The sequence below is a fragment of the Lachnellula hyalina genome, assembly GCF_007821495.1.
Source record: "Lachnellula hyalina strain CBS 185.66 chromosome Unknown contig00248, whole genome shotgun sequence".
Lineage (NCBI taxonomy): Eukaryota > Fungi > Ascomycota > Leotiomycetes > Helotiales > Lachnaceae > Lachnellula > Lachnellula hyalina.
In genome coordinates, this window is record NW_022157362.1 from 1 (window position 1) to 26,885 (window position 26,885).

The 26,885-nt window shown below is 46.9% G+C and overlaps 8 protein-coding genes across 8 annotated transcripts; 3 read left to right on the plus strand and 5 right to left on the minus strand.

Annotated features, from left to right (window-relative positions):
* Window positions 1–652: 652 nt before the first annotated feature.
* On the minus strand, window positions 653–1,632 carry ATP11 (Protein ATP11, mitochondrial; the record flags this gene model as incomplete). The annotated part of the gene is made up of 3 exons (XM_031153483.1): window positions 653–821; window positions 845–1,405; window positions 1,460–1,632. The coding sequence occupies 3 exons, from the start codon at window positions 1,630–1,632 to the stop codon at window positions 653–655; spliced, it is 903 nt and encodes a 300-aa protein (XP_031001401.1).
* A 456-nt stretch (window positions 1,633–2,088) lies between these two features.
* Window positions 2,089–3,538, minus strand: LHYA1_G008564 (uncharacterized protein; the record flags this gene model as incomplete). The annotated part of the gene is made up of 7 exons (XM_031153484.1): window positions 2,089–2,251; window positions 2,317–2,493; window positions 2,544–2,584; window positions 2,634–2,734; window positions 2,785–2,984; window positions 3,040–3,150; window positions 3,204–3,538. The coding sequence occupies 7 exons, from the start codon at window positions 3,536–3,538 to the stop codon at window positions 2,089–2,091; spliced, it is 1,128 nt and encodes a 375-aa protein (XP_031001400.1).
* A 2,570-nt stretch (window positions 3,539–6,108) lies between these two features.
* Window positions 6,109–6,892, minus strand: LHYA1_G008565 (UPF0641 membrane protein; the record flags this gene model as incomplete). Its single annotated transcript, XM_031153485.1, has 2 exons — window positions 6,109–6,283; window positions 6,339–6,892. The coding sequence occupies 2 exons, from the start codon at window positions 6,890–6,892 to the stop codon at window positions 6,109–6,111; spliced, it is 729 nt and encodes a 242-aa protein (XP_031001399.1).
* A 257-nt stretch (window positions 6,893–7,149) lies between these two features.
* Window positions 7,150–9,106, plus strand: cyp15 (Peptidyl-prolyl cis-trans isomerase; the record flags this gene model as incomplete). Its single annotated transcript, XM_031153486.1, has 3 exons — window positions 7,150–7,207; window positions 7,255–8,918; window positions 8,969–9,106. The coding sequence occupies 3 exons, from the start codon at window positions 7,150–7,152 to the stop codon at window positions 9,104–9,106; spliced, it is 1,860 nt and encodes a 619-aa protein (XP_031001398.1).
* A 453-nt stretch (window positions 9,107–9,559) lies between these two features.
* On the plus strand, window positions 9,560–12,381 carry THI2 (Thiamine biosynthesis regulatory protein; the record flags this gene model as incomplete). The annotated part of the gene is made up of 4 exons (XM_031153487.1): window positions 9,560–9,621; window positions 9,711–11,079; window positions 11,182–12,243; window positions 12,295–12,381. 4 exons carry the CDS (start codon window positions 9,560–9,562, stop codon window positions 12,379–12,381), a joined length of 2,580 nt encoding a protein of 859 aa, XP_031001397.1.
* A 6,301-nt stretch (window positions 12,382–18,682) lies between these two features.
* On the plus strand, window positions 18,683–20,451 carry FUB8_0 (Non-canonical non-ribosomal peptide synthetase; the record flags this gene model as incomplete). Its single annotated transcript, XM_031153488.1, has 6 exons — window positions 18,683–18,766; window positions 18,818–18,982; window positions 19,036–19,300; window positions 19,357–19,496; window positions 19,540–20,012; window positions 20,073–20,451. 6 exons carry the CDS (start codon window positions 18,683–18,685, stop codon window positions 20,449–20,451), a joined length of 1,506 nt encoding a protein of 501 aa, XP_031001403.1.
* Window positions 20,452–21,060: 609 nt separating this feature from the next.
* 4cl1 (putative 4-coumarate--CoA ligase) lies at window positions 21,061–22,867 on the minus strand (the record flags this gene model as incomplete). The annotated part of the gene is made up of 3 exons (XM_031153489.1): window positions 21,061–21,990; window positions 22,062–22,696; window positions 22,768–22,867. The coding sequence occupies 3 exons, from the start codon at window positions 22,865–22,867 to the stop codon at window positions 21,061–21,063; spliced, it is 1,665 nt and encodes a 554-aa protein (XP_031001402.1).
* Window positions 22,868–23,559: 692 nt separating this feature from the next.
* Window positions 23,560–26,885, minus strand: rhaD (L-rhamnose 1-dehydrogenase (NADP(+)); the record flags this gene model as incomplete). The annotated part of the gene is made up of 6 exons (XM_031153490.1): window positions 23,560–23,644; window positions 23,885–24,602; window positions 25,548–25,864; window positions 25,955–26,373; window positions 26,436–26,627; window positions 26,718–26,885. The coding sequence occupies 6 exons, from the start codon at window positions 26,883–26,885 to the stop codon at window positions 23,560–23,562; spliced, it is 1,899 nt and encodes a 632-aa protein (XP_031001395.1).

Sequence of the window (26,885 nt, forward strand, 5' to 3'; positions counted from 1 at the left end):
CCCTCCTCAGCTAATCTCACACCTCCACTCTTAACCATACACTTAAAAACAACACAGAGTCCAGAGTCTACAATGCACGAAATTTCAAAATATGCTCGTACAGTCGCGGAGAAATCGAGCATGTCCAGCCGAGCGTGACAGGCAGGGCATGGAAAGATGTTGGGGAGCGTGTCCCGATTAGGAAGCGCTTCAGCGCCAGGTCTTTACTTGGTGTCAGGGGTATGCATTCAAAGGCTTTTTCGGCTGCGAGGAGTTGCAGCTGTTTGGTGAGGACGCGCTTTTCGGACATTTTTGCGCGTGGCTCGATTGATGCGGTAAGGGGGGGGCGGGTAGCGCTGGGGGACTGGGAGTATTGGGAGGAAGAACGTCTTTGAACTGTCTTGGGGGTTGTTTGTTGACTGGAGTCCAGCGTAATGCCATGCTGAGATCGTGGTGTACGAGTATTGTTGACCGAGCGCGAAGAGCCAAGCGCTGGGACTCAAAACCATTCAATCCCATCTTGTTGCTAAGAGTCAAGAAACCTATAGTTCCCGGCCTGGAGAGAACAATTCTGCATTATATTCCAACATCAAAGCCCGTGCGCCAAGATGGGCTCGGTTTTTACAACTTCCTACTCATTTGATTCTTTTGTACATTCTGTTGAACATGAGATTTAAATAATCTTCTCTGCCTCCTCAACCAGATCTTCCACCCTAAACGCCGGATCACCCTTCCCAAACATCTCCAATAATCTCTTCCTCTCGTTGTTCTCCTTGCCAAACCCATAGAACTTTTGCAAACACATAATTAACCACTTCGCCTCATCGACAGTCACCCCCTCCCTTCAACGACCTGTCCTTGTAACAATACCAAACCCTTGTCTTGTGCCAGCTCAAGATGATGCGTAATTGTCGTATGCGGCTGGCTGAATTCCCCACGCAGCTTGTATTCCGCAAGATGCGTGAACAAAACAGTGACGGTGTTCTCTGCTGGAAACGTCCATTGGAGGAAGTGTATTTCAGCACCTTGTCCTTCTCTCGGCAGAGGCAAGATAAAATGTGGGTGCTTCTTTGCAGTCGCTTCGAGAGTTTTGTATACATCGAGAGGTATCACAGCGCAGAGTGATTGCTTATCATCGACGTGTCGTAGGCGCCAAATCGCCTCTAATTCTTTCTGCGGCAGGGCTCGGGTTTTTTCTAGGTCGAGGTATGAAGAGAGGGTCTTAATGCCTGGTGATGAGGCTGCTTTCTCCACGGGTATCTGTGGGGGCGGGGGAGGAGGCGAGAATGGAGAAGATGCATTCGGAGATGGTGGAGGGGTAGGAAGCGCATTAGGGAGGGGAACTTTGATAGAAGCCATTTGCCTCTGGTGCTCGATCTTGTCTTTGTAGACTTCCTTAAGTTCATGGATATCTCTCAATCCTTCCCTGTTCATTGCTTAGTACAGTACACCTAAACTTTCGAGGATATATTCTTCTCACTCCTTTGCCTTTTGATCCAGCTTCTCCTTATATTTCTCTAAAACTCGATTCGATTGCTGGGTGGCTAGAAACCGGACATCATGCACCTGCGCCCATCTTCGTTGCGACGCCCGCAGATATGGTGCTGCACCGGAGACAACATGACGCAGCGCAGGTACTCGAAAGCTTGCCATGATGATCGCAAATAATAATGCCGTAAAGAAGAGAAATAGGGAAGGAAAGATATAGTGTTGATGTTGGAAGAAGGCTTAGCGTTACGATAAAGGGCTTATCGAAGAGGCACGTGCAAAAGCGAGCTAGCTAGGCTCACTCCCCTTTTCTGGTAATTTTGGAGCTCGGTAAAATTAAAGGAGACTTTGACTTTCCTAGTGCTGGACAGAAAAAGCCGCACTACCATAATTTATAATTTGTAGCATGAAGTGGGACACCAAAAATTGATGATAATAACTGCCTCTTTATGTCTAGCACGAGGGAATCTGATTTTGAAAACCATGAGATCTGATCTTCCTACTTTTAATTTCTTCTATAAACTACAAATACTTGAAGGAAAGATACTTGAATCTATAACTCGTCACATTTATTTCCTAGTCACACCACAACACTTGTCCATCTCTAGCCCAATGCCATTTTCAGAGACCATTCGCGCCAAGGTAGCTGAAAATCTCCTCGTATGCACCAGTAGCATTGAGAGCAAAGTTGATCCCGTGCCCAGATCCAGGGTAGCTCACAGCTTTAAAAGCAGATGCTTGAGAGAAGATCTCGGCTGCTGGATGCTCAATTACATCGTCGCATCTACACATAGAGTTAGAAAATATATTTACGGAGTACTCTCGTTCATATGGATGGACTGCACGTACTGGCTCTGGCAGACAATGAAGTCGCGTTGCCCCGCGATGACCATGGCTACTCCTTTGAATGCTACTGGAAGAATATCAATAGCAGTCACTGTCAAAAATTCTCCTATCGCGAAGGGCGCTTTGTTGTATTCGGTGTACTCGGCTACGGCGAGGTCATAGTCCGGCGCCTTGAAGAATCTTTTCAATTCATTAGCATTGAATCGCTTTAGGGGAGGAAATTAACTCACCCATTGACATTGGCATAAATGTCTACTGGAGTGACATAGCCCTAAGTGTATGTAAGCTCGTGAAATATAGCTTACCATTTTGGATCTTACGGTGTCTAATCTGTTCCATTTAGCGGGATTTAGTGACGAGGCAATCTTCAATTGTGCTGCTAGGGCAAAGTTATTGGGGTTGCTTCCATTGTAGCTAAACCCTGCAGAGATATCAGTATGTCAAGAGTTTGTTGTCAAGCAAAACATATACCTGTCAAGATCAGGCCATCGGCGATATCTGGTTCAGAAGCTGCTACGGCTGCCGAAATCGAACTTCCGAAGCTGTGCCCGACTATGACCAAAGACTTAGGTTTGCCGATGGACCCTGGATATCTTCCAGATTTGACAATTCGGGCCAATTGTTTTGCAATTTCGGATTGAATGGGGAGTTGGTTGATGTATCCGGAAACACTGCAAATAATCAGGATCTGTTCAAAGCAAGTGGTAGATTTGAGTTATTTCTTACATTGAAGAGGATCCTACTCCTAGTCGATCATAGTAGAAGACTGAATAGCCTTGGCTTATGGCATAATCAACGAAACTATACTTTTCTGGCTGAAAGCCTGAATCCCAATATCTAATAGCAGTGAGCAACAGAACAAATTAGTATATGGAGCAGGAGGAACATACGTTCGGTCAAAGTTCAGTCCATGAGTCGCAAAAATGACAGTATATCTATTCGGCGCATGCGGGTTGGAGGGGGCACAGAAAGTCGAACCGATTTTATAGGTTCCAGTCTGATTGATCTTGTCTGGTAACAGGGGACTGAAGGTTTTCGGGGGCTCTCTGCTTGTCAAGTCGGTCACAAAATCAGTAATATCAAAATTATTATTGAACTTCGGTGCTCCGAAAACAAAATTGCTTGAGGTAACTGTCACAGTCAAATCGAAATCTTGACAGAGCTTTGCTGACAGGTTCCAGGCAGCTGCCCCCGTGACGATGGTGGTAAGAAGTAAAAACTTCATGTTCGGGGAAAGTGATGATTATGTTTGGAATTTCTGAAAGGACTACGATAAAGGCACCTTGGTATATATACTTCAGTTTCCCGATACTCGAAAGAGAGATTTGTCAATATTACTTGAACATTTGGAACGTCTCACCGAGCTAGAGAATTTGTGTTCTTATTCATTAAAGGTGGCTGCAGAAAGTCCCACTTTTCTTTTTCGTGATCACTGTATCTGACTGAGCTCATTATTCCAAATAAATGCTCGCAGTCCTTCTGTCGGTGTTCCTCGTTTTGAATGAGCTTATGTGGAAAGAAAAGACACCTCGTCCCAATATACGTGCGTACCGTTGCGTGAGGAAGTCTTCGAAGAGTCATTTTCCCGTTACATCTACTACATACCCTGTATGAACAGAATACATACGTAGATATGCACATAAGTAGAACAATTTCTTGGGGCCGTCAAATTTGAGTTTTTTTATTTGAAAGGACAAAAGACTATTGAGCTAAGTGGTACTCGGTCGCAGTTATAAATAAGTCGCAGGTATTTTTACCAAAGCTTGAGGTCTGATCTAAAAGAAAACCCGTGTTGGTCAAACTGGCAAGGGCAGGAAAATCCGAATTCGCTGCTTGACCTACATATTCAATGCTTACTGTACTCGTCCCCTATTGACCCCTGGAAGCTACCCCGCAACCGAGGATGTATTCCAAATTACACCAACTGGAAAATGAGGTGAACACGCTCTTTGACAACATATCGATCAATCTCATAGTTGCTTCATCCCCGAAAACGCTTACTAATCACATGTAGTCTTGGATGCTGCAAGATTGAGCCGAATCTCCTACAACGTGACTATGAAAGAGGCCCTCGGGCGCATTTTGGAAATACCTAGCTGATAGGAAAGACTGAAGGTAGATACACTTGATTTCGCTGACAAAGGAGCTTGTAGCAAAGAAAGCTGACGATAATTCATCAAATAGCGCAACTCAGAAAAAAATCACCAGCTTGCTTAAACAGGACCAGATGAACGCAGCTGGTAATATTTAACACCCACAAGCGCCTACATGTTCTGGAATTTGAAGCCAAGACAATTTCTTGTCTTGTGAAAGATGCTGCAATTGCGATTGAGGTGCGCTGACACGTTTGAGAGCTGAAAGAATAGCACCTTTTTGCTGATTGGGTGTTCCGATGCATCCACTATGAAACACTAAAGGCGCATAAAGTTGTTGGTGGAAGAGACTGCAATGTTGATCTGAGGTCAGGTCAAAAGCTGCTACGCACGTGACCAGGGTCGAAAGTCGATCATTTGCATTCCTCCATTCTGAGACATAATGTTAAGCCGGCCAACTTCTTTTTGAGTCTTTGATCCTCCGCGGCATTGTCTTGCTTCTTGCCAGTACAATATCCGCTCTCGAAGACCCCTTCGCCGGCATCGACGGACCAGAAAGCGACTACTTCTCCGATTCCGAAAAGTAACGCCCCCCAACGCTTACGGCACCAAATACGGCATCTCCCGCTCTCGCCTCGTTATACGAACCTTCAAATCTGGTCTATACCCATTCCCCTCCCCTTCCCCCTCTCAGATCTCAGGTCCCGTCCCGCAAAGCCCGCACACAGGCCCGGCGCAGAGAGAGATACCAGCGCGAATGGCTTTCCGGTCTCACCACACGAGAATTGCAGGATATAGGCTGTGTTGAATTAGATGATGAGAAGGAGAATGAGCTGGAGGATGTTCCGATCCATCCGCTGTTTAGGAGGGCGAATTGGAAGCAAGGAATAATGGTGATTGGGCATGGTATACAGGGCGTTTGGGAGGCGCGAGATGACGTTGTATGGGAGGCGTTGAAGTCTTGTTTGAGGATTGCGAGTGAGTTTTTGGCGTGTGGAGGCTTGGCCTTGGTGAGATTTATTTACATTAAACAGAATATTGGAACGCCTTCGTTGTTAAATACGGAAAGGAAGCATTTGAGAGCCACAAAATCATAGGGCGGAGTGCATAGAGAGAATTACCCCCTTGTTGAGCCTGTTTCAACAATGGCGTATACACAATGGACGAACGAGTATGGCGCTGCTGAATGAGAGGTATGAAGGATGAAGATGGCCAAGATACTGCTAAGCGCTACTATGTGAGGAACTACCTGAGGGTACAACATGAGATGGTGTTGATGTTGAAATACGACAGTAAGGATGTGGAAATTTATAAGGGATACAAAAAGCGGATACGGGCTCAGGCTACACGGGCGGATCCCGAGAAAGCGAAGAGATTAGAAAAGCAGTATGGGGATTTGAAAAGGAAAAGTTGTGAGAAATGGCAAAAGGAGATGGGAAATCAGAGGATATCATAGAGCGTGCGTGAACCACGTAGGTATATCGTGCAAAAGCCAAAAGATGATGGCATGGATATTTTCTAGTAACAAGGTAGTAATACAGAGTCGTAGGAGCTGTCTTGAGATCTTCGTGATTCAGTTCATCATACAGTAACAGCCGACTCCCATTTATGGGGTATAAGATGACATGGGAGAAGACAGCCAGATCGCTGTCTTCTATGTCTAATTCTAGATCATAATTCGTCCAAATCATACTACAAGCAATTATTCGCCTTTGATGTTATTCGGCGTACTTCTCTTCTCCGCTCCTTGCAGTCCATTGACGCGTCCGTGGAGCCAACGTAGTACCATCGTACTCGCGGTCATAGTCAAGGCTGCAGTGGTAAACAGTGCAGTTCGTTGTATGGTATCAAGCTGAGCAAATAGAGGATATGGGTAGCTATTCATACATCAGCAAAGGCCGGGCCTTTATCTCTGACTGCTCGTAAACTCACAAGCCATTGTGCTTAAAGCAATGTTCAACCCACGCCCAATACCCCACTGCAATCGCAGAACTTAACCCCATAGCTGGTATAGCATGTATAGTCCACGGAGGAGACAGAAATAACAGATCGACAGTGAGCAGGATGGCAGGCATAGCATGAAACCCAACATCAGCATAGGGATCAATATGGATCTCTGGCGGGACCACTAGGGTTTTATCAATAGAACATATTCCCCAATACAGCACACTGATGAGAACCTCTAAAGGTGCGCTGCATAGCGCCAGGGAATTCTTGATGAAGAAGAGCTTTGGCGATAAAGTCAGGTCTGCTAGGAAGCCGAATATGAAGGTCGCGCATGCCACTGTGAGGCCCAAGATGGTGAGATATTGGAAATGCCAGCCGTATGAATCGCTTATTAGGGTAGGAAAGTCGACAAGGTATTTATAGGATAGGGTGAAAGAGATAATGCCCAAGATGTGAATGATGGCTGAGATGCCGCGGGATGGCGAGGAAAGGCGCTGCAGCGGGTGCTGGGCCATTAGCTGTTGCGATTTGGATACCATAATGGCTTGTCTATGGAAAGGTATGAACTGAAAGGACGGAATAGAATGAAAGATTGAATATATACATGTAGTAAAAGGTCCAGTCCTACCCGAGTACTCCGTACAACAAACATCAGAAGTGAAGCGGCCGCAAAGAGTGGACGATTTGAAAGTGGACGGATCCAGGGCCCAAAAGTCTGTGCCTCGTTCTCAGCCTTATTTGCAGTCTTGAATAAACAACACAACTGTTGCGACCCACGATTCTCAAGGAGCTGAAGATGGCGCAACAAGGAACAGAAGCAAAATCAAATAAGAGGAGTCGATCAGAAGATGAAGGTAGGTGAAGCCCTGGCTTTTTATATATATTTACTAACATCTTGCAGACGACTCCTCAGACGACGATATGGGCCCCCAGCTTCCCTCTGCTGAAGCCCCCAAGAAGAAACGCCGCAAGCTCCCATACGAAAAGCTGTATATCTCCGCTCTTCCCACATCCGCAAAATACTCGAAGTCGCTCATGCACAGAGAACAGCTCTCCTTCATTACCGTCACTCCATTGACCGACTTCCTTATTACAAGCTCCGTTGATGGTGTAGTGAAGTTCTGGAAGAAAGGCGCGGAGGGAATCGAGTTTGTAAAGGAATTTAGGGCGCATACTGGGGAGATCAAGAGTGTTTCTGTGAGCGCAGATGGGAGGAGCTTTGCGACTGCTGGGGTAGACAAGAGTATCAAGATCTTTGATGTCATAACCTTCGACCTCTTGTCTATGCTTACTCTGGAGTTCACGCCAAAATGCGTATGTTGGGTTCATAAAAGGGGCGCTTCGTTACCTCTGCTCGCAATTTCAGACGAGGTCAACCATACGATTCAGATTTATGATGGGAGAGGAGAAAACCAAGACCCAATACACACCATATCTGGGTTGCACCGAAGTGTCGTGTCTCTAATGGCCTTCAATGATGCATATGACTGTGTAGTATCGGCTGATGAGAATGGTATGATCGAGTACTGGCGACCAGAAGGCAACTATGAGAAACCTGATAATATTTTCGAATATAAGAGTTCGACAAACCTCTTCGAATTCAAGAAGGCCAAATCTACACCCTCCTCGCTCACCATATCTCCATCGGGAGCCCAGTTTGCAACATTTTCATTCCCTGACCGCAAAATACGGGTCTTCGATTTTCCCACTGGAAAGCTCTACCGGACCTACGACGAGTCTTTGCAAATCATCGAAGAGATGCAACAGGCGGGTACAGCACTTCAAAAGTTGGAAGATGTGGAATTTGGAAGACGAATTGCCACTGAAAGAGAAATCGATACTCCGGCACTTCGAAACAAGGCAACTGTCGCGTTCGATGAGACGGGACATTTCATTATATACGGATCAATGCTTGGAACGAAGGTTCTCAACACCTTTACGAACAGAGTGGTCAAGGTCTATGGGAAAGATGAGAATTTCAGACCTCTCAGTGTTGCCATATATCAAGGACAGCCTCAGAAGAAAGGCATTACGACTGTGGCTATGGCTGCCTCAAGCAATCCCTTGCTTCAGGAATCAGAAGTCCGAGATCCAATCCTCTTTGTCACTGGCGTTGGCAAAGTCCGATTTTATATGTTCACAAACGACGAGAATATCTCCAAGTCGGAGCGAGATGTCCATAACGAGAAGCCGATCAATGCAAATGTGAGAAAGGCAATTGAGAAGAAAGCTGCCGAGACTGGAACAGCTGCAATTGTTCATACGACCTATGGTGATATCCACCTCCGTCTATTCCCTGAGGCAGCCCCGAAAGCAGTGGAAAACTTCGTAACCCATTCGAAGAAGGGTTACTACAACAATACAATCTTCCACAGAATCATCCGCAAATTCATGATACAGTGCGGTGATCCTTTGGGCGATGGAACAGGCGGAGAAAGTATCTGGGGAAGAGAATTCGAGGATGAGTTTAGCACTCTGAAGCACGACAAACCCTATACCGTCAGCATGGCTAACGCAGGACCCAACACCAATGGGAGTCAGTTCTTCATAACAACTGAAAAGACTGTGAGTTTATGAGCCCCCGTGGACCATAGCATGAACTAATGACTATATAGCCTTGGCTTGATAATAAGCATACCATTTTTGGCAGGGCGATTCAAGGGCTGGATGTTATTCACAAGATCGAGAACACTAGAGTCTACAAGGAAAAACCGGAAGAAGATATCAAAATTCTCAATATAGAGATCATGTAAAAAGCAATCCAATCCAATATTACACTCCACTTCGCCGTTTTCACTGCCTACCCAGGGACAAGCTGTGCACATGTTTCCCCTAATACTGTAAGGGACATGAAGGACCCACCCCACCCCCACCCCACATGCATGCAGCTTATCGCCGTAGCGCAATCCAGAAGCTTAGCTTCCTGCAATCCAAACCTCGAAGCTTCATTTTCTCCCACTTCCTCAGCCTTCTGCTCTCTGCTCTCTGCAACAACGATAATTAATGCAAATCCCCTTCTTCTTCTGCTATTCCGCCCAATCGTACTCTTAACATGTCACATCAGACCAGACATTTAATCTGCCCGTCTACAAAACATAAGACGTCAGCAGCAAGGGCCGCCTACCTTCCACCGTCGCCGTGATTCCCTCCCAAGCTTCGCAGATGGGCAGCAGCTCCTACAATTCTAATTCCAATTTCATGTAACAATGCCACGACCAAAGAAAGCTGGTGCTCCAGAACCGAAAAGAAGAAGTAGAACTGGCTGCTGGTACGTTTTCTAGAGTCATCTTATTCCTGTTGTAGTGCTGTGCTACCGGCTGCCTAGAATCCGCATGGAGGTTTAACTCTCGAACATAGGCCATGCAAAACTCGAAAGGTGAAATGCGACGAAGCTCGACCCATATGTGTCAATTGCCAACGGCAGGGTGAAGCATGCGATTACAATATCAGGTTGAATTGGGAGGGCAGGGGGAAGAAGAAGGGGGATAGCCCTACTACACCTGGCTTTGGGCAAATGAACCTTTTCTCTGAGATGGGAAATGTTGGAACGAACAACGGAAATCCAGCGCCAGCGCGAAGAACATCCTCACAGGTCGAATTCCAAGCGGTACCGCAACATATACAGCCTGTCGACGCATATAAACAGACTGCGCTTGACTTGCCCAATATTCAAGAAAGCCGCGGACAACAATCGACAACAGCATTAGAAGCGCCGAGGGCACAATCCGAGATGATGATAGACCCAGCTTTGTTTGTGACTAATTCAACACCAACGTATCAGTCTCCTTCTTTCGCCCCGTCTCGACCAGATTATCAGCCCACACAGAGCTACGAGCGACACCGCTCTCTTGCACCGAACACACCAAATCCCGCGCAGAGACCAGTTATATCGCGACTTCGTCAGAATTATGAGGACAGCGTTCCATCTCCTACAGATTCTGTTGTCCAAAGCCCTAGCACCAGCACTTTCTCTAATCGCAGTACTACGTTACCAAATGTCGATAGCCCTACTTCTACACCACCGTTTTATAGTAGTGGAAAAGATGATGTTGGTGCATCTGGAACGGAATCGCTCCCCTATGACAGGCCCAACAAGCGTGCTCGGTACCAAACTAACCAGGCTGCAAGTCCCTCTTATGATCCAAGTATGCCTCCTCCTAATTTAGCGCCCTTTGGGACTCACACACTTGAAACTCCAAAAATTTCGTCCTCCAACAATTCTGCTGATACACCTCTCACTCCAGCCTCGAACAGGAGTGATGATGACCGTAAAAGGTACGGCTCCAAGCTTTCGCCTCTCCCGACTCAGGACTCTCAAGACTTGCGCCGACTGTCTGTAGAGTCACTGCTTTCTGGCCCGCCCGGAATACCCCAACAAAGTGGCACGACCAGCAATCCCGAGGAGCCAACTTGGCGCGAACAATACCAAGATCTCTACCAAGGCATGACTACATGGGGCATTGATCGCGGCTTTAAAGATCTTGATATCGGGAAAAATGATGATGCAAACGCTATATCCGGGTCTTCTCCCATTACGTTGAAGGATCATTTGGATTTAGTGCTGAATGAAGATGGTGGCTCACCTGTGGAGTTTGGATTTGGAACAGAATCGCATGATACCGCCTTTGAAAATGGTGGGTATTATGAGAGACCGGTGGCTATCTGCATCCCTCGAGTCCTGGAACCCTTGCCCAACAGACTTCTTGAGAATCCTATGAACCTTCTAGTGAGTTTCAGACATCCAGTTCTCAAATTATGCTAACGCCGGAACAGTATTTTGTAAGCCATTAAAGTGCGTAATGCATGCCTTTCGAGCTAACAATTGCAGCACCATTTTCTCAACCATACTGCTGGATGCCTCATCCCTCACAACTGTTCATCCAACCCATTCAGAACTATCTTGCCACGAATGGCTGTACAAGATGATGATCTACTGTGTCTCTTGCTTGCATACTCTGCATCACATCGGGCACGACTTCTGCGCCAGCCCGAACCTGCCACTCGTATTGCTCTTTGGGTTCAAGATATATTCCCCAACCTCCGAAGAGCATTGGATGATCCAAGCGAGACCATACCAGATACGAGCTTAGCTTCTGCGATCATGCTTGCCTCTCTCGAGATCGTGTCGCCAGTCGCATTTGGAATCCCGGTACCTTGGCAGAGGCATCTGGACACGGCTCGTCAAATAATAGCCGCCAGAGGTGGACCCCAAGGGATGCGAAGCGCTGCTAGAGGTGACAAAGTGGCATCTTTCCTCTGGAGTTGGTTTGCCTATCTTGATGTCTTGGGAAGTTTGAGCGGTGTGACAACAAATCCGGCAACGTCCTCGTGGATTCTGGATTATGAAGCCCGCGACGAAACTGACTATGAGATAGACTGCATTCTTGGCTTCACGAGTAGATGTGTTCGGCTCTTGTCTAAGATTGCAGAGTTGGCTCGAATCTGCGACAATCAGCGAATCGGCCCTGACCTCACAATTCAGCCAGACTGGAGGCCGTCTGATGAAACTGTTGCACGTGCAGATAAGCTCGAAACAGAACTCGTTGCATCACGACTGCATCCAGCCAAGCCTTGCACACATATGCAGTCAACTGGAGAAGCTGCTTATCAGTGGGACAGCATCGAGATGGCAGCTACGAATGAGGCATTCCATTGGGCTGGCCTAGTTCATCTCTATCGACGTATTCTCGGAAAGCCCTCTACGCACCCCGATGTACAGAATGCAGTTCGTGAAATTCATGGTGCGCTCTACAAAGTTCGACGAGGAAGCAGCGCGACTGCATGTCTTCTGTTCCCCATTTTTACGGCTGGCTGTGACACCCAGGACGATAAACAGAGAGTCGATATCTTGGAGAGGCTGAAGGGCGTTGAACACTTCGGAATGACTCAGGTAGGTACACAAATCATTATTCTTCATCTCGTTTACTAATCTGTCGTCCAGGTGCACAAAGCACGTATGCTTATGGAGAGGGCCTGGGAAACTGGAAAACCCTGGGAAACTCTTGCTGCCGGGGAATTCTTTGGCTGAGAATCTTGTGGTCTGATCTGTATGTTCCGAAATTGAGCGGACATAAGTTTCATCCATCTAAAGACTATTGATCGATATCAAAGACCGGAAATCGAGTCGAGTATACCGACCTATAACTACTCGTACCGATATAACCGAAACAACCACTCATGCCACACCAACTCTTTCGCTAACTCAAAAAGTCTTAGCGGCATACAGCAGATGCAGGGCTGGCCAGTCTTGGTATTTCAAGATCTTGAGATGCAAAGATCTGTCCTGGGTATGACTATAAAAGGCCTAGTTTGTCCGTCGAAAGACTATTGAATATTGTAGTCTTTCGATACCGTCTTGATGATGGTATAATGATACTAGATATCGCGTGGTACAAAGAAGGGTGCGTGGGGTAATATCAATCCTATACACCTGGTTGGTCGGCTTCCATACCATTTGATGCGTTTCGTTTTGCTTTGATTTGTGATTTCTTATAACGTTGAGGTATGGTCATCTTGACTAAACAATGAGGGTTGTGATACCTTTCTGAAGGAGATAAGCGTGATAGTAAGAATAGCCTGCAAGCTATACCTTGCTCCGAAGCCAGCATCGCGGACTCGGCCGCGGAGGTATCGTCGTTTGAGGAGGAGTTGCCGGGGCAGTTCCGGTAGTGACGATTGTTCTTACGATCAGTTTTTGTTAGAACACACTCGGATTTCTTTTAGGTAAGCATACGTTTGGCGGTAAGTGGGACTGGTCACGTCTTCCACGGGATTTATTTTATATTTGGATAGACTCTCAACATCTACGCCACGCGATATAGACAGATATCATTCGGACAAGCTGGGCAATAAGAGGCGAGAGGTCTCGTGTGGATATTAGGCTTCTACGGACCTTTTCACAGCCTCTTTAAAGATGTACTTCTCGGGGGTATCAACCGATTTCCGTCAAAGTATAAATCCAACAGTCTGAACGATTTCTGACAATGCACTCGTGCAAGTATTGGAGCTTGTTGTTAAAGACTTCTAACACTGCTGATTTCGCCTCTTTAGTTGGTGATTGTACTGAACTTTATATACGTTTCTTGAACAAAGGGTTCTACCCTATAACAATAACTTTCTGAAAGCTTTGGCCCCACGCCATTTCTTTAGCTCTGCTATTAAAACAACACCAACATGGGTGGTCCGATAGAACAACCGTCTCACGCCCCAGAGCAATACTGATTGTTGTAGCTGCGAGTCGAGCTTGCCAGTTTTTGTGAGCGCGCACGATGCTCAAAGGTGATTCTGGGGAATCAATCAGACCGAGCCAATTATCAATCGCCGTGAAATTGTGTGCTGCAACCACGCTGTTATGGTTATGGTCTTGACAGTCGCTCATTTTCCGGAGCCTCGTATTGCCGATAGTTTTAAAGATATCCAAATCCGCAATCCAGTCACCGCCATCCCTTAGCGAAATAAGCGTCTCCAGCAGATAGACATCCACATCCTGTCCACCTGAGTAGCCCAGATTTATAGGAGTATTTGCTCCAGTGAAAGAGAGATGCAGCGATGCGCTCTCAAAACAGTCACGCATATCCCCATCAAATTCATCCTGGTCGATATGAGGCCAATCAGACATCTCCACCTTCCGTATCATAGGATCAACAGGCGGTACAAGGAAAGCCATACCAGGCTTGCCTATATTGCCTAAAACACGCCGTATATCTCCAGGATACGCCGGCTCTTGTGGATCCAGTAGCAAGGCACTTCCAATGTATATCGAGTCACTGGATGACATAGCAGAAACATTCTCGAGCAAGCTCGGGTCAATATCATAGATGCCGGACTCGAACATGGCGATACATGCAAACGCTGTTGCGCGCTCCAAATTATAAGGCTGCAGAGAAAATGGTAGTCCGTTCAGATCTCTTCCGGGAGGTTCATCGTAACACTTTTTTACCCATGCTGTGTCCCAAATCGGGTTTTGAAGAATTCGAACATCAACAGACGTATTCGGAAATTTTCGGTACATTGCAGCAGCAGTTGATACTGCTTTGAGGGCTTTGAGGTGAGGATCCACTGCTGCATTGGCATTGTGGAATGTTTGTAGCAGTTTGTCCGAAATTGCAGTAGCACCAATCTTTCCTGCTTCGAATAGATCAGAAAAGTCTGCGGCTTCTGTGCCGTCAGTCCGTATAAGTTCCAGCGTGTTGCCTCTGCTCTCGCCAACAAACAATCCTGCTGAGTGTTCATCTCCATATATCAATCGATAACAAAGTGTTGGTCCCTGATTTTCGCCCAGGCAACCCATATTGTCCCAGAATATGCCCAATCTCTTAGCGTCAAAGTCTCCAATGAGCTCACTTTCTCGATCAATGGTATTTTCTCCAAGGGATGCATAGAAGAGTTTTCGATTTTCAAATTCCTGACGAATTGATTGCTGTTCCTCTGGGGTGAAGTTGCTGCGATCGGTTCCGAGCCGCACCCAGCCTTTTCTATCTTGGTGGAACTCCCAAAAATCTTCTGGTAAACCTTGGAGATTGCTGTTATTAGGATGACTTGCAGATAATCTGTTGTAGTGCCATTGATCAATTCTTCTTCTCCACAAACTCCCCCCCTATATAGCCACCGCGTATGACGGTCGGCTTCAGCTCTGCTTTCGTCGAACTTTCGTTTTAGTGTGGCTCGATGCCATGGTAAAGCGGTAGTGTACTCATACACATGTTTTGACCACTTTGGATAGCTACGCTTGTAGCGGATGAATATTTGGCTAGGATCAAGGCTCATCTTGGTAGCGATATTCAGGGCTACCTTCCTTAGGAAGTGTATCTTGTCGTCAGTTGCAGTAATTAGATCAACATAACTGCCTCTTTGCTGAATCCTAGATGATAATGGAGAAGTCTGAGATATTCCTGCAACGATATCTGTATATGAATTGCTCTGAAATTTGTCATCGGGAATTATGCTTGAAACACCTAGCAAACCAAATAACGGCTCAGCTGGCCGATCCAAGAACCGCTTCCCATGCTTTCGCCCCAGGAGAATGAGTTTATTCGCTGTCTTGCGTCCATCTCCTTGGGACTCGAGGTATTGTCTTGCAGTTGCAAGTAGTAGGGAAAACCAAGAGAGAGCAGCATCCCCATCTAACAGAATGCGGGCAGAACGTCCCCCGGCCGACCGAGACTTCTCAAGAAGCCTGAAGACATTATCAAGCCAGGTGGCGGCTCGAAGGGTATTGCTGCCGGCCTCACCCCACCCCTGTAAAACACAGCCAAATGTAGCTAAAAGTAACTCGCCGGTAGAAATTCTCGATCGCTCGTTACTGTCAATTGATCTCAAAGACACGACTGGAACTCCATAGTGCCGGAGGTGTGCGAGTGGTAGAGACCAATGGACACCCCTATTTTCCGTATTCGGATTGACTAGTCCAACTGTTAACACCCCGCCATGGGTGAAAATAGGATCACGCTGCCGGACTGGCGTTGGACGAGGAGCAACAACCATCAAGTCGGGGAATAGATGCCATGCCATAAGTGCCAGAATGATGTCGCCCCCTTGAGCTTCTTGAGATACGCCGTTGATCAAACCCTCCATCTGAATCAATGCATTTTTCCATGCGCGTACTACGCTACTGTATGGCGTTGTTTCCTTGTTGACAGGAGCTTGTACATTTTCCAAAATCAGCATGAGCTGTGTCTGTTGTAGGCGTTTCTCAGCATCGGCTACCTTGAGCCAAGCACGAGCACTTGCATCCCATTCAGAAAGGTGACTTCGGGTCAGCTCTTGTTGTGCAGCAGCCACACTAGCTACATCACCAATGTTATTCTGTTCGAAGTCATGTTTGATCTCCTTCTTCCGTTCATTCGTGATCTCTACCCAGATCGAGGTTGCTTCGGGTCCTTCCCAGATTCTTGCCAGCATACAAGCAAGCAAGTGAACCGCAATTGCGCTACTCCCTGATGTTGCCGCAGCCCATAAGCTAGTTGCGTCCGCTCCCACTCGGTTGGCAAAGACCCCATAGGCCGCCCGGGCCTCCGCATCAATAGATGAAGCTTTGGAGATATCCGAGGCCCGTTGGCCGTAGGCTTTGATGAGGTTGGGAGTAGTTGGGAGCAACTTCTCGAAAAGAGCTCCCAACTTCCGAGCAGTTCGGTGTGCGCAGCCATTCTCTGCCTCGTTCCTTCGAAAAGTGGTCATTGCAGCACCAACACCTTCGAACTCCTTTGGCGGTTCCATTTTCCACAGCGAGAAGTCGAAATTGATGTTTGCAAGGGCAGGCTGTATCTCTAGTGCGCCATTTACGGCAGATACAGCTAATTTGTTGAATGACATTGGTCCGTTTTTGGAAGAATGGCCGCTGATGAGATGCGGTTCTTAGAAATCCGTCACCGATTTTATCGAAAAATCTTGAAAGGCGTAGCTAGAACCTCTTTCTCGAAATGACGAAGTATACGTAGCAGCTTCCAATTGAACCTGAATGATGCAAGGCACTTGATTTGTCTCCCTGAGCCTCGTCTTCGGGAAGGGAATTGGATTTTGATGCAGTCGTGTAGTATTGTCTCTGACTCGGATTCAAAACCCAATCTTGTAACCAGTGCTCACCGGAAAGAATCCAAGTATGATGCAAATATGTGGTTGAAAAGTTTTCGTCAAACCAAGCATACTGTATCACCGAGATAAAATTGGCTCAACTGCATGCATGCATAGCCACGAGAACCGCATAGCCACTATTAACCCCATGATGTGTTTGTTCATTTACGGCGGTTTAATTAGCCCAAGCTCTCCTATGCCTCGCCATTAAGGTGGTTAGACCCCTGCCATGCCTCTAAAGTGGCTAGGCATGGCTTGGCTAGCATATCAATAGGGGGGTTCTGGTGGTTAGGCAAAGCGAAGGTGACACCAAGGCAGAGCTGAGCAACACAGCCCTAAATTTCCGTCTATGCATAAATTCTGCAGATGCCCAGATAAACTGCTCACCTCGCTTTAGGTTTGCCCAACCCAACCACCACTATGGGGGGAGGGGAGGAGGTTTTAAAGTAGGCGAAGACCAGATTCTGCTAAGCATTCGATAAATACTTTTACATGTGAGTAAATATGTTCGAGAGACTTGAGTGCTGCTTCGGAGAAAGCTTGACTCATGACTCGTCTTTTGCGGGAATGCTGCGCTTTATCAACAGTGCTTTGCAAATCATGTGCTGTGGGTGTTGTTTCGAAAGCTCAATGTGCTTGTGACTTCTTTACATTTGCACCCCGCGCATATATATCTGAATATCGTTTAGAACCGATTTGCTCTCTTCCATTACTTTGCTCTTACCTTTAACTGCGTAATCCTTGCAAACGATCAGTTTGTTAGGCGCATATCGGACGTAGTCACCTGTTCCCGAGAAGTGATATCAACAAGGCAGTTCTTTTGAAGACGTGGAAAGATTGTGACTAGGAAATCGAAACGTAGCGTATTTTGGCGGCATTCGAGCATATCTAGGTGTAAGTCACCGATAAAAGCGTGATACACGGCGCGAAAGCCTATCTTCCCCCAGACTGAGCCTGAGCCTGGGCCTGGGAACCGTGCAAGGGATGGAGCCGTAGTCGATAGAATACTACTGCAAGACAGCAGACAATAACAAGCAGCAGTAGGCTTAAAGCATAGCTCAAGGTGGATGACAGTAAAAAGATGGGAGACAGCATGCTGCTTCGTAGGGAGCCTCAACGCAAAGGAATATCAGCAAAGTATCTAATGGCAGAAGGAATGAATAATGATTGTGAGAGGCCAAACCTCGAATAACTCCAAGGTATGGTTCAAGTATAACTTTTAAGAAGTGCGTGAAGAGTATGTTTGTATAAGAGTATTTTTTCTTATACATGTACGAACATACCCAACGGCGCATTTATTCGAATTCGAATCTCTCGCTCAAGTGAAGCAAGCTCCATGCCTATCGAGTATTGTAGTGAAAGAAACTGTCTTCATGTATTACCTCTTTGGGTTAAACTTGACTAATTCGAGGCGTGTTCCAGTTCGTACAGGGACTCTTTTACCAATGCTACCTACTGCCGGGTGTGGGAGGGGTTATCCCGAAGTGGCCGCCGATGTTGGGAATACAGCATACGGCACAGAAATGTCAGCATTTTGCATTCAACCCAAAGCCACCAACTTATCACTTTCCTTTTTCGGTCAGCAAGGATAAAGTCGTTGTAAGCGAGAATTGATTCTTTTTCATAAGCACCCTAGACCTGGTGAACTTGGTATGATTCTTCAAAATCGAAAACTATTTTGTTACTTAACTACTCAACTACTCTGCAAACGTCTAATTTCCAAACATCAGTCCTAGTCTTACAGCCGAGAGCTACACAATATGGCTGACGGTGCAGAGGCAAAGTTTGGAGAGCGACTTATTAGCACATTGATCGATGCATATGCAGCCAATGACCCCACACGGGTTTAGGCTTCTATACCGGTTGATAACGACGACTTGTCTCGAGGATATCAGGATATCAGTTATCGACAATTCTCTAACGCCATTAATCACGCAGCACGGTGGCTTAAAGATCAACTGGGGGCCAAGGGCAATCGGGTTGAGACTCTGGCGTATGCAGGTCCTAAGGACCTCAGATACCCTATTATTGCGGTAGCCGCCCACAAGCTGGGGAAGAAGGTGAATATCTGCTATACCTGTCTAATCTCGAGCATATGTGCTCACTTATATAGATTTTGTTCTGCTCCCCATTCGCGACGGTTGAGTCACAGCACCACTTATTAAGTTCAACCAAAGCGAGTGTATATCTTCACGCCAGAGAGTTAAGACCCTTGATTCGTTCGGTCGTTAGTCAGAGCTCTGGAATTTCGACTTTAGAAGTTCCCGAGCAATCAAAATGGCTTTTTGGTAATATAGCGCCATATTACCCATATATAAAGACCTGGGAAGAAGCCTACGCTGACCCGTGGATCATCTTCCACACCTCCGGTACCACTGGTAAGTTTTGTTCCTTCTCGAAATTATTTTAGTTACTAACACATTCATGATTATAGGACTTCCGAAACCCATCATCTATACTAATTGGATGATGTCGACGTTTGATAGGGCTGAATTGATGCTTCATGACTATGACGAGACCATGTGCGACCAGTTCCGTAATAAGCGTTTTTATGTTTCGATGGCAATGTTGCATGTAAGTTCCCATGGAGGCAAGAAGTTCCTGCTTACGATCTTAGTTTGTTGGAATGACTGCCGCACTGCAATGGACGACTTTTCTTAATATGGTGCTTGTAATTGCACCACCGATGAATAATACGGCAAACCAGACTGTCCAAGTCTTGCAGGAAAGCAAGGCTGAAGGGGCAGTAATGGTACCGTCCCATATTACTGATGTTTTTCGTACGCTATCAGGGCTTGAAACCCTCCGCAGACTGGGCTACCTTTACTTTGCAGGAGCACCACTCTCTAAGGTCGTAGCAGAAAAGCTCGTTGGTTATGTCAAGGTCCAGCCTGCAATGGGGACAACCGAGGCTGGTGCTTATTGGATTGAAATTCGCAATGAGGATGACTGGGATTATTACCAATTCCGAGCTAGGAATGGAATGGTGATGCTCCCCAGGACTGACACTTTATGTGAGCTTGTTTTTAAGCGTCAATCACAATTCGCCCGCTGGCAACAGATATTTCACTTGCATCCTCATCTAGATGAGTTCTCAACTAAAGACCTCTGGGCGAGGCATCCTACATGACCGAACCTATGGCGCTATAGTGGCCGAGCCGATGACCTCGTGAATCTCGCTCATGGCGAGAGTCTCTATGCCACGCCGCTTGAAACCGTAGTTCAAGAGCATCCTGATATTCAGACCGTTATTATTGGCGGCGAAGGGAGGAAGCGGCCCTTTGTCATGATCGAATTTGGAGAAAAGACTTCAGTGTCCGAGAAGAGCAAGGAGGCTAAGCTTGAGTCTATCTGGCCCTACATTGAGCAGGCGAATGGAAAATGCGCCGACGTTGTTAAGATCAGTCGAGAACATGTGCTATTTACGAATCCTGCACAACCGCTACCACGGACTGTCAAGAATACGGTTCTACGGACCTCGGCAATCGCGCTGTACGAATCGGAAATCGATAGCCTGTATAATAGTTAATGGATATGCACTGATCCTACTATGTCTCTTCAGGTACTGAAGGAATTTGTATAGACTAATAGCAAACTCTCTCTGATTATTTAAAAGTAGAATCAATAAGAACGAAAACGATCAGTACAATTCTAGTAGAAGCCCAAAATTCACTAATATGGTAGTAAGACGTTCCTTGCAGAGCGGGTTCCAGATTGAATATACATACTTTCCTTCAGATCTCCGGGAAATCAACAAAGCTAATCATTAGAGGTATGCGAAATAGAGGAGCACTAGTATAGAGCACAATAAACCTAGTCATGGATGCAATCCTTTATGGTGCTATTAGGCTTAAGTAGGAAGGTAAGAACTGACCTATAGTATAGAGAATAGATGGAATTGTCTAGATTATACTACGTAAGCAATGCGAGAGGAGGTCTAGTTGGACTAGATTAGGCTTAGCGCTCATCAAGTTCTGCACTTCGCAATGTCATGTGAGATGAGGTGTGGATAAATACTGTGAAATCAGATTCGTAGATCTTGGGATACCTAACCTTCTATGTTGTTCTAAAAGCACGACTCTTGTAGTCATACATACATCCCCGTATATCATACCATATCATACTATATCATATCCCTCTACAACTTCGCCTTCGCACCATCCTTCTCCTCCTTAAGCGCCTCCTCCTTCAACAACCGCCTCAAAATCTTCCCACTCGCACTCTTAGGCACCACATCCACGAACCGAATGCCTCCCCTCAACCGCTTATGACTAGCCACTTTCGTACCCAGCCACTCCACGATCTCCTTCTCCTTTGCCTTCCCCGCCTCCACACCCTTCTTCGGCACAATATACGCCCTTGGCACCTCCGTCGCCTGCGACTCATCATAGACGCCAATCACAGCCACATCATCCACATCATCATGTCCAGTCAAAATCCCCTCCAGCTCCGCAGGCGGTACTTGGAACCCCTTGTACTTGATAAGCTCCTTAACCCGATCCGTGATATAGAAATTCCCCTTCTCGTCCTGATGCCCCACATCGCCTGTCTTGAAATACCCATCGCTCGTAAGCGCATTCGCAGTCCCCTCAGGGTTATTCAGATATCCGAGAAAGACATTCGGGCCTTTGATCCATAGCTCGCCCGTCTGCCCCGCGGGCACTTCCTTGTCTTCCGCGTCCATGTACATGGCTGTCTGGTTCGGCAGCAGCAGGCCCACGGAGCCGATTGTGGTTTGCCAGTCCTCCCAGCGCTGCGTGTGGGTCGTGGGACTCGTCTCGCTTAAGCCGTACCCCTGCTTTATGGGGATCTTGAGCCGTTTCCATACCGCTTCTACTAATTCCCGTGTCAGGGGAGCGGCGCCGGAATTCACCATACGGAGGCTGGAGAGGTCGTAGTTGGCGACGACGGGCGATTTGCCGAGCATGAGAATTACGGGGGGTACGGCGTATGCGAAGGTTATGGCGTATTTTTGGATATTGGAGCAGAAGAGCGCGAGGTCGAATTTCTTCATCACGACGAGTTGCCAGCCGCGGTAGAGGGGTGAATGGCATAGGATGGTTAAGCCCTGTTCAATATTTCGTTAGTTGGCTAACTAGATAGAAGATGCAAAGGTGAAAGGGAAGAAATGGTTCTTACGTAGATGTGAAAGAACGGCAAGAAAGCAAGGACCTTGTCTCCTTGGTCATCTTTTTGGCCCTTCCATGATAGATTGTGATCCCCAGCAATAGCATTCATCAACACGTTCGACACAATATTGGTATGCGTCAACATTACACCCTTTGGGTGCCCCGTTGTCCCAGAACTGTAGACTAGGAACGCGAGATCTTTCTTAGGATCTATCTTCGCTTTCCTGAATCTCGACGTGCCTGAAAAGTTCTTGAAACTGGAGAAATGCTTAAAGCGGTTGGATTCATCCTTTTCGTCGCCCATAAGGATGATCCGATCCTCATCAATGCCTACTGCTTTGCATGCTTCGCGGGCTGTTTCTAGGAACGGCAACTGCGTCACTAATGCCTTGGCTCCTGCATCTTTCAGCTGAAAGGCCAGTTCTGCAGCTGTGTAGCCTGGGTTGGCGGGCGATAGAATTCCGCCAGCCCAGTGTGCACCCCACATTATGGGCGGGGTATCAATGCAGTTCGGCGCGAAGAGCGCGAGGACATCGCCTCTCTTCCAGCTCCAATTAGCCTTCAGCCCCTTTCCAAAATCGAGGGCCGTGGCGCGGACTTGAGCATATGTGTAGCTGCGGTTGGTGTCTGAGTCGAGGTAGATGACTGTTGTTTGCAATACACATTAGCCATTACTCTTTCACATATATTGTATAATAGGGAAGAGGGTCAGCTACCTTTGTTATCAGGATACGGCCGATCCTTTCGCTCAAACAAGAACGTCCAGAGGTCGACATTAGGAATGTCTATGTCAGGGAAGAGGGATCCGGTAGGCATTGTAGCAGATTGAGGCCGACGATGACTAGGAATACGAGCAAGTCGAGTTCGGGGATCCAAGCTATGTAGAGAGAGAGGATGTGAATAGTAAGCGAGCAGAGTGTTATGCCAGAGAGGACATCGAAGGCTTTATTCATTTTGGGATGTGGGGTAGAGGTTGGCTATATCGGTAGTTCGGCCGTAATGGAGTAAAGACCGAGCCGCGGTCTTCGGGCAAGCTCTGCTTATTCATCAAATCTGGGGTAAAGGTCACGTGGGCAATAGAACGAGGTAGGTATTCCTTGGAAGATTCGACAAGCTGCAAGATCAATTGCTGAAAAACATGCACAAGGAAGTCAAAGGATTAAAGTTCTATTGTTATAGGCAAGCTTTACAAGGTACTGTGGAGGGGGCTTTCGGACCACGTGATGGACAGAACATCGGATTAGCTTAGCCATGCATGAGGATATCTCATCATAGCACCCGTAGATCTTAGCAAATACAAGTCTTCACCTGAAATCGAATAAACCCCTGCATCAGTACCTAGGTAATTTCGAAAGGTTCGGCTCGTTCCTCGACCGCGAGCACTGGAGTGCGCCCTTTGTGTAACACGTGCCTCTATACTTCATTTCATCCTGTACTGGCATCAATTTGTGCGGCACATGTAACTCATCTCCTGCATAAAATCCTTCATACAAAGCCCTTTGCACCCCTTAGACCATCTTCTTCATAGGCAAGATTCCAAACACGAGATTATCAGCTTCCGCTCTCATAAGTGTAAGCTTCTTCACAACCATGCTAGCGAATTATTGTTAGCCAACTTAGCCTCGATAGACCACGAGGTGCATCTTGGGTCATGTAGCCAGGTACCAGCACATTCGTTGACTTGGATTTGAGAAGCGGTTGGAGGTAAAGAGGAAACAAAATATGAAACTATGGGACAAGCATATCCACTGGGAAGGTTGAAACCAAGACATATTTCTACGGCATCTATACTCCGTACATCATGACTCAAAATGACAAAATCAAGAAGCATACCAGCCCCCATCAACAGCCCAAACCTTATTGGAGACATACCCATTCCCAACCATAAGCTCAACCACACTGGCCACCTCCTCTGGCCTCCCCAATCTCCCCATCGGGATCTTTGCTCTCAACTCGTCATTCCCACTCGGCAACATCGTCGTATCCTCAATCAGCGCCGGCGCCACCGCATTGAACGTAATGCCTTCCTTCGCATAACGTCCAGCCAAAAAATGCAACATGCCATGCAGCGCACTCTTGCTACTAGCGTAATGCGGACCGACGACTCCGCCGGTCAGGGCTGCGATGGAGGAGTTGTAGATCACGCGGCCGAAAGACTGGGCTAGCATGGAGGGCACGACGAGCTGGGTGAGGTGGTAGGAGGATAGGGTGTTGACTCTCCAGGTCTTCTCGAAGGTTTCTAGGGAGACATCTTCGAGTTGCCCGGTTGGGCCGGCGGCGTTGGAGGTTGTGCCTGCGTTGGCGAAGAGGACATTGATGGCACCACATGCTGCGACCGCTTCGGCATGGAGTCGGACTACATCATCTGAAGAAGAGAGGTCGGCTTGGATTGGGACGAGTTTGATGGATGGATCGATGGAGTAGATTTTTTCTTTTATGGATTGGATCTTTGAAGAATTGGAGTTGTAGTGTAGGACGATGGCTTTTACTTTGTAGGACGTGGAGGGCTGGGCTAGGCGGATTGCGGTTGCAGCGCCGATCCCGCCACTAGCTCCGGTGATTAATATAACAAGTGAGTTCATTTCTGCCTTGTTGAGGTGTGGAAAGAGTGTGGAGCACAATGGAATGTCGTATATACTTTTAGATGTTAGAGTTGAAGTTGAAGTTTCTACCCCGCAATGATTGTGGGGCATCTAACATGTTGCGCGTCGCGACTTTCTCTCTCCTCAACGCATCACCACTCTTCAGAGAGGAGGTGGTCTATCTTTCTAAGTGACTAAGCCCTGCAATTATATATAGGCTAGCTTTCACTTGAATCTTTACACTACATCGCGATTTTTTGTTATATTAATAAGGTGGCATCTAACTTTAAGTGTCACACGCAAGGTTAAGTACCGGTAGCTGCATATCTTTCAACTTTGAGTCCGATCAGTTCTGGGGTGGTCCCACCCCATGCCATTATAAGTCCCTCAATCTATAATTGACAGCGTGCTAAATATAAACCGCCGGAATACCGAGACACATGTTCCCTCATGAAAAAGCAAGATACCAAAAACGTGTCCACGGGCAACAATCAGGCGCTGATAAAGCCAATCCCCAATGCGTATACCTCTCTTCCAATCTTGCCTGTTCATAGTCCAATATCGGTAAGCAGAAACCTAAAACCCCAAGCCACATTCTTTTCGTCCGCCCCTATACCGAAAGGGTGAATATCACCAAAAGGCCGCTCAGCGAAAGCAGCAATCCCGCGCATTGTGAGTTGATGTTCCCTGCAGATACTTCCGTTGATTTGCTCGGCGGTGCTGAGGAAGTGCTTGAAGAATTGCCTGCACTCGAGATCAAATCTACTAGCCCTATCGACCCGTCGTCAAGAGAATGGTCCATGTATTTTGCCTGGTAAAAAGCTATTTTGAAGAATTATTTACTCCGTAGCTTGGCTGGATTGGTAAAATCCAACGGTAACAAAGCGAGAACACAAATTTTCTTTCGAACTCACCTTGTCCTACCACCCATAGCCCTGGCACTTTCGCATAATCGAACCCTGAGATTACACAGCTGCAGTTTTTACCCTCTGCGTCGACGGGGCCCGTAGACATTGCTGCAGCTGGGATGTCGAAAATCTTGCTTCGGCGGCTGATGTTCGTCGTGTTTAATGCGGCGCTGGAGATGTTGCTTGCGGAAGGTAGGCTGAAGCCTGCTGTAGGAGGCACGGAGCAGGGGAAATAGCCGACCAAGACATCGCCGGAATCGGAATGTTGTAAGACTGATTGAACTCCTGTCGCGTTGAATAGAGCTGAGACTGCTTCAATGGGTCTAGATAGTTCAGACAACTGTAACAGTATATCGAGAAGATGGGATAGGGATTTTCGGAACGTGGAGCGTTAGGAGAGTGGAATGGCTTACCCGGTAATGGCAGAGCTTCCACTATCAAACTCAATTATCAAATCGCTTTGGATGATATTTTCTCCAACAGCCAAGTCAGCCATAACGAACCATTCTTGTAGGATAGGGATTTTGGTCAAGCTTTGCTCTCCACGAGGCACTATATCGCTGACTCCTCCGAGCGTCAAAGTCCCTGTCCCGTTCAAGCCGAGCGCAAGTCCGAATCGGCATTCTTTGACCAGATTTTGCTGGCAGAGGTTGTGGAAAAACGGGGTAGAGTTCGTGCTGCTGAACGACTCGGCTCCAAACCCTATAATTCCATTATGCGGGTAGACACTGCTGCTGCTATTGGAACTATTCGCTACGACAACGCCAATGGTTTGAGAGTCTAGTGTAAAAGAGGACAGCTCAACTGTGTCGTTGTAAATGGCTCCAGTAAGCTACGTAAAGGACTTCAATCAGTTTCATTTCATACAGCTTCATTCTTCAAGTTAAACCTTACCGTCTGGCTTGAGCTTCCGGCAGAGTTCCCAGTGGTTCCATATGTGATATTGAAAGTTTCATGCAAATCCATTGCGTTTGCACCACGCTTGTATAAGCCTGGGTTCAGGACGAGGTCGGCTGATCCAGTATCAAGAAGCAACTCTAATGGAGTATCGGAATCTCCAACAGATACATCTGCGAACCAAAACCCCTGGTGAAATGTGTTAGCTTGTTGGTGCAATATGCTCTTTATGCACAAAGGCCCTCTTAGACACAATTATTGGGAATGTGTCACACTTACTCCATCTAATGCAATATTTGCATTCGCCTTATAATTGGGGTTTGATTGTCTGCGATGCAGATCGAAGTTCAACACACGTCCATTGGTACTAAGAGCCTGAGAAAGATGGATGAAAACCAACGAAGCAACAAAAGGCATCCATGTTGAAACCGAGAGAACTCGCAACAT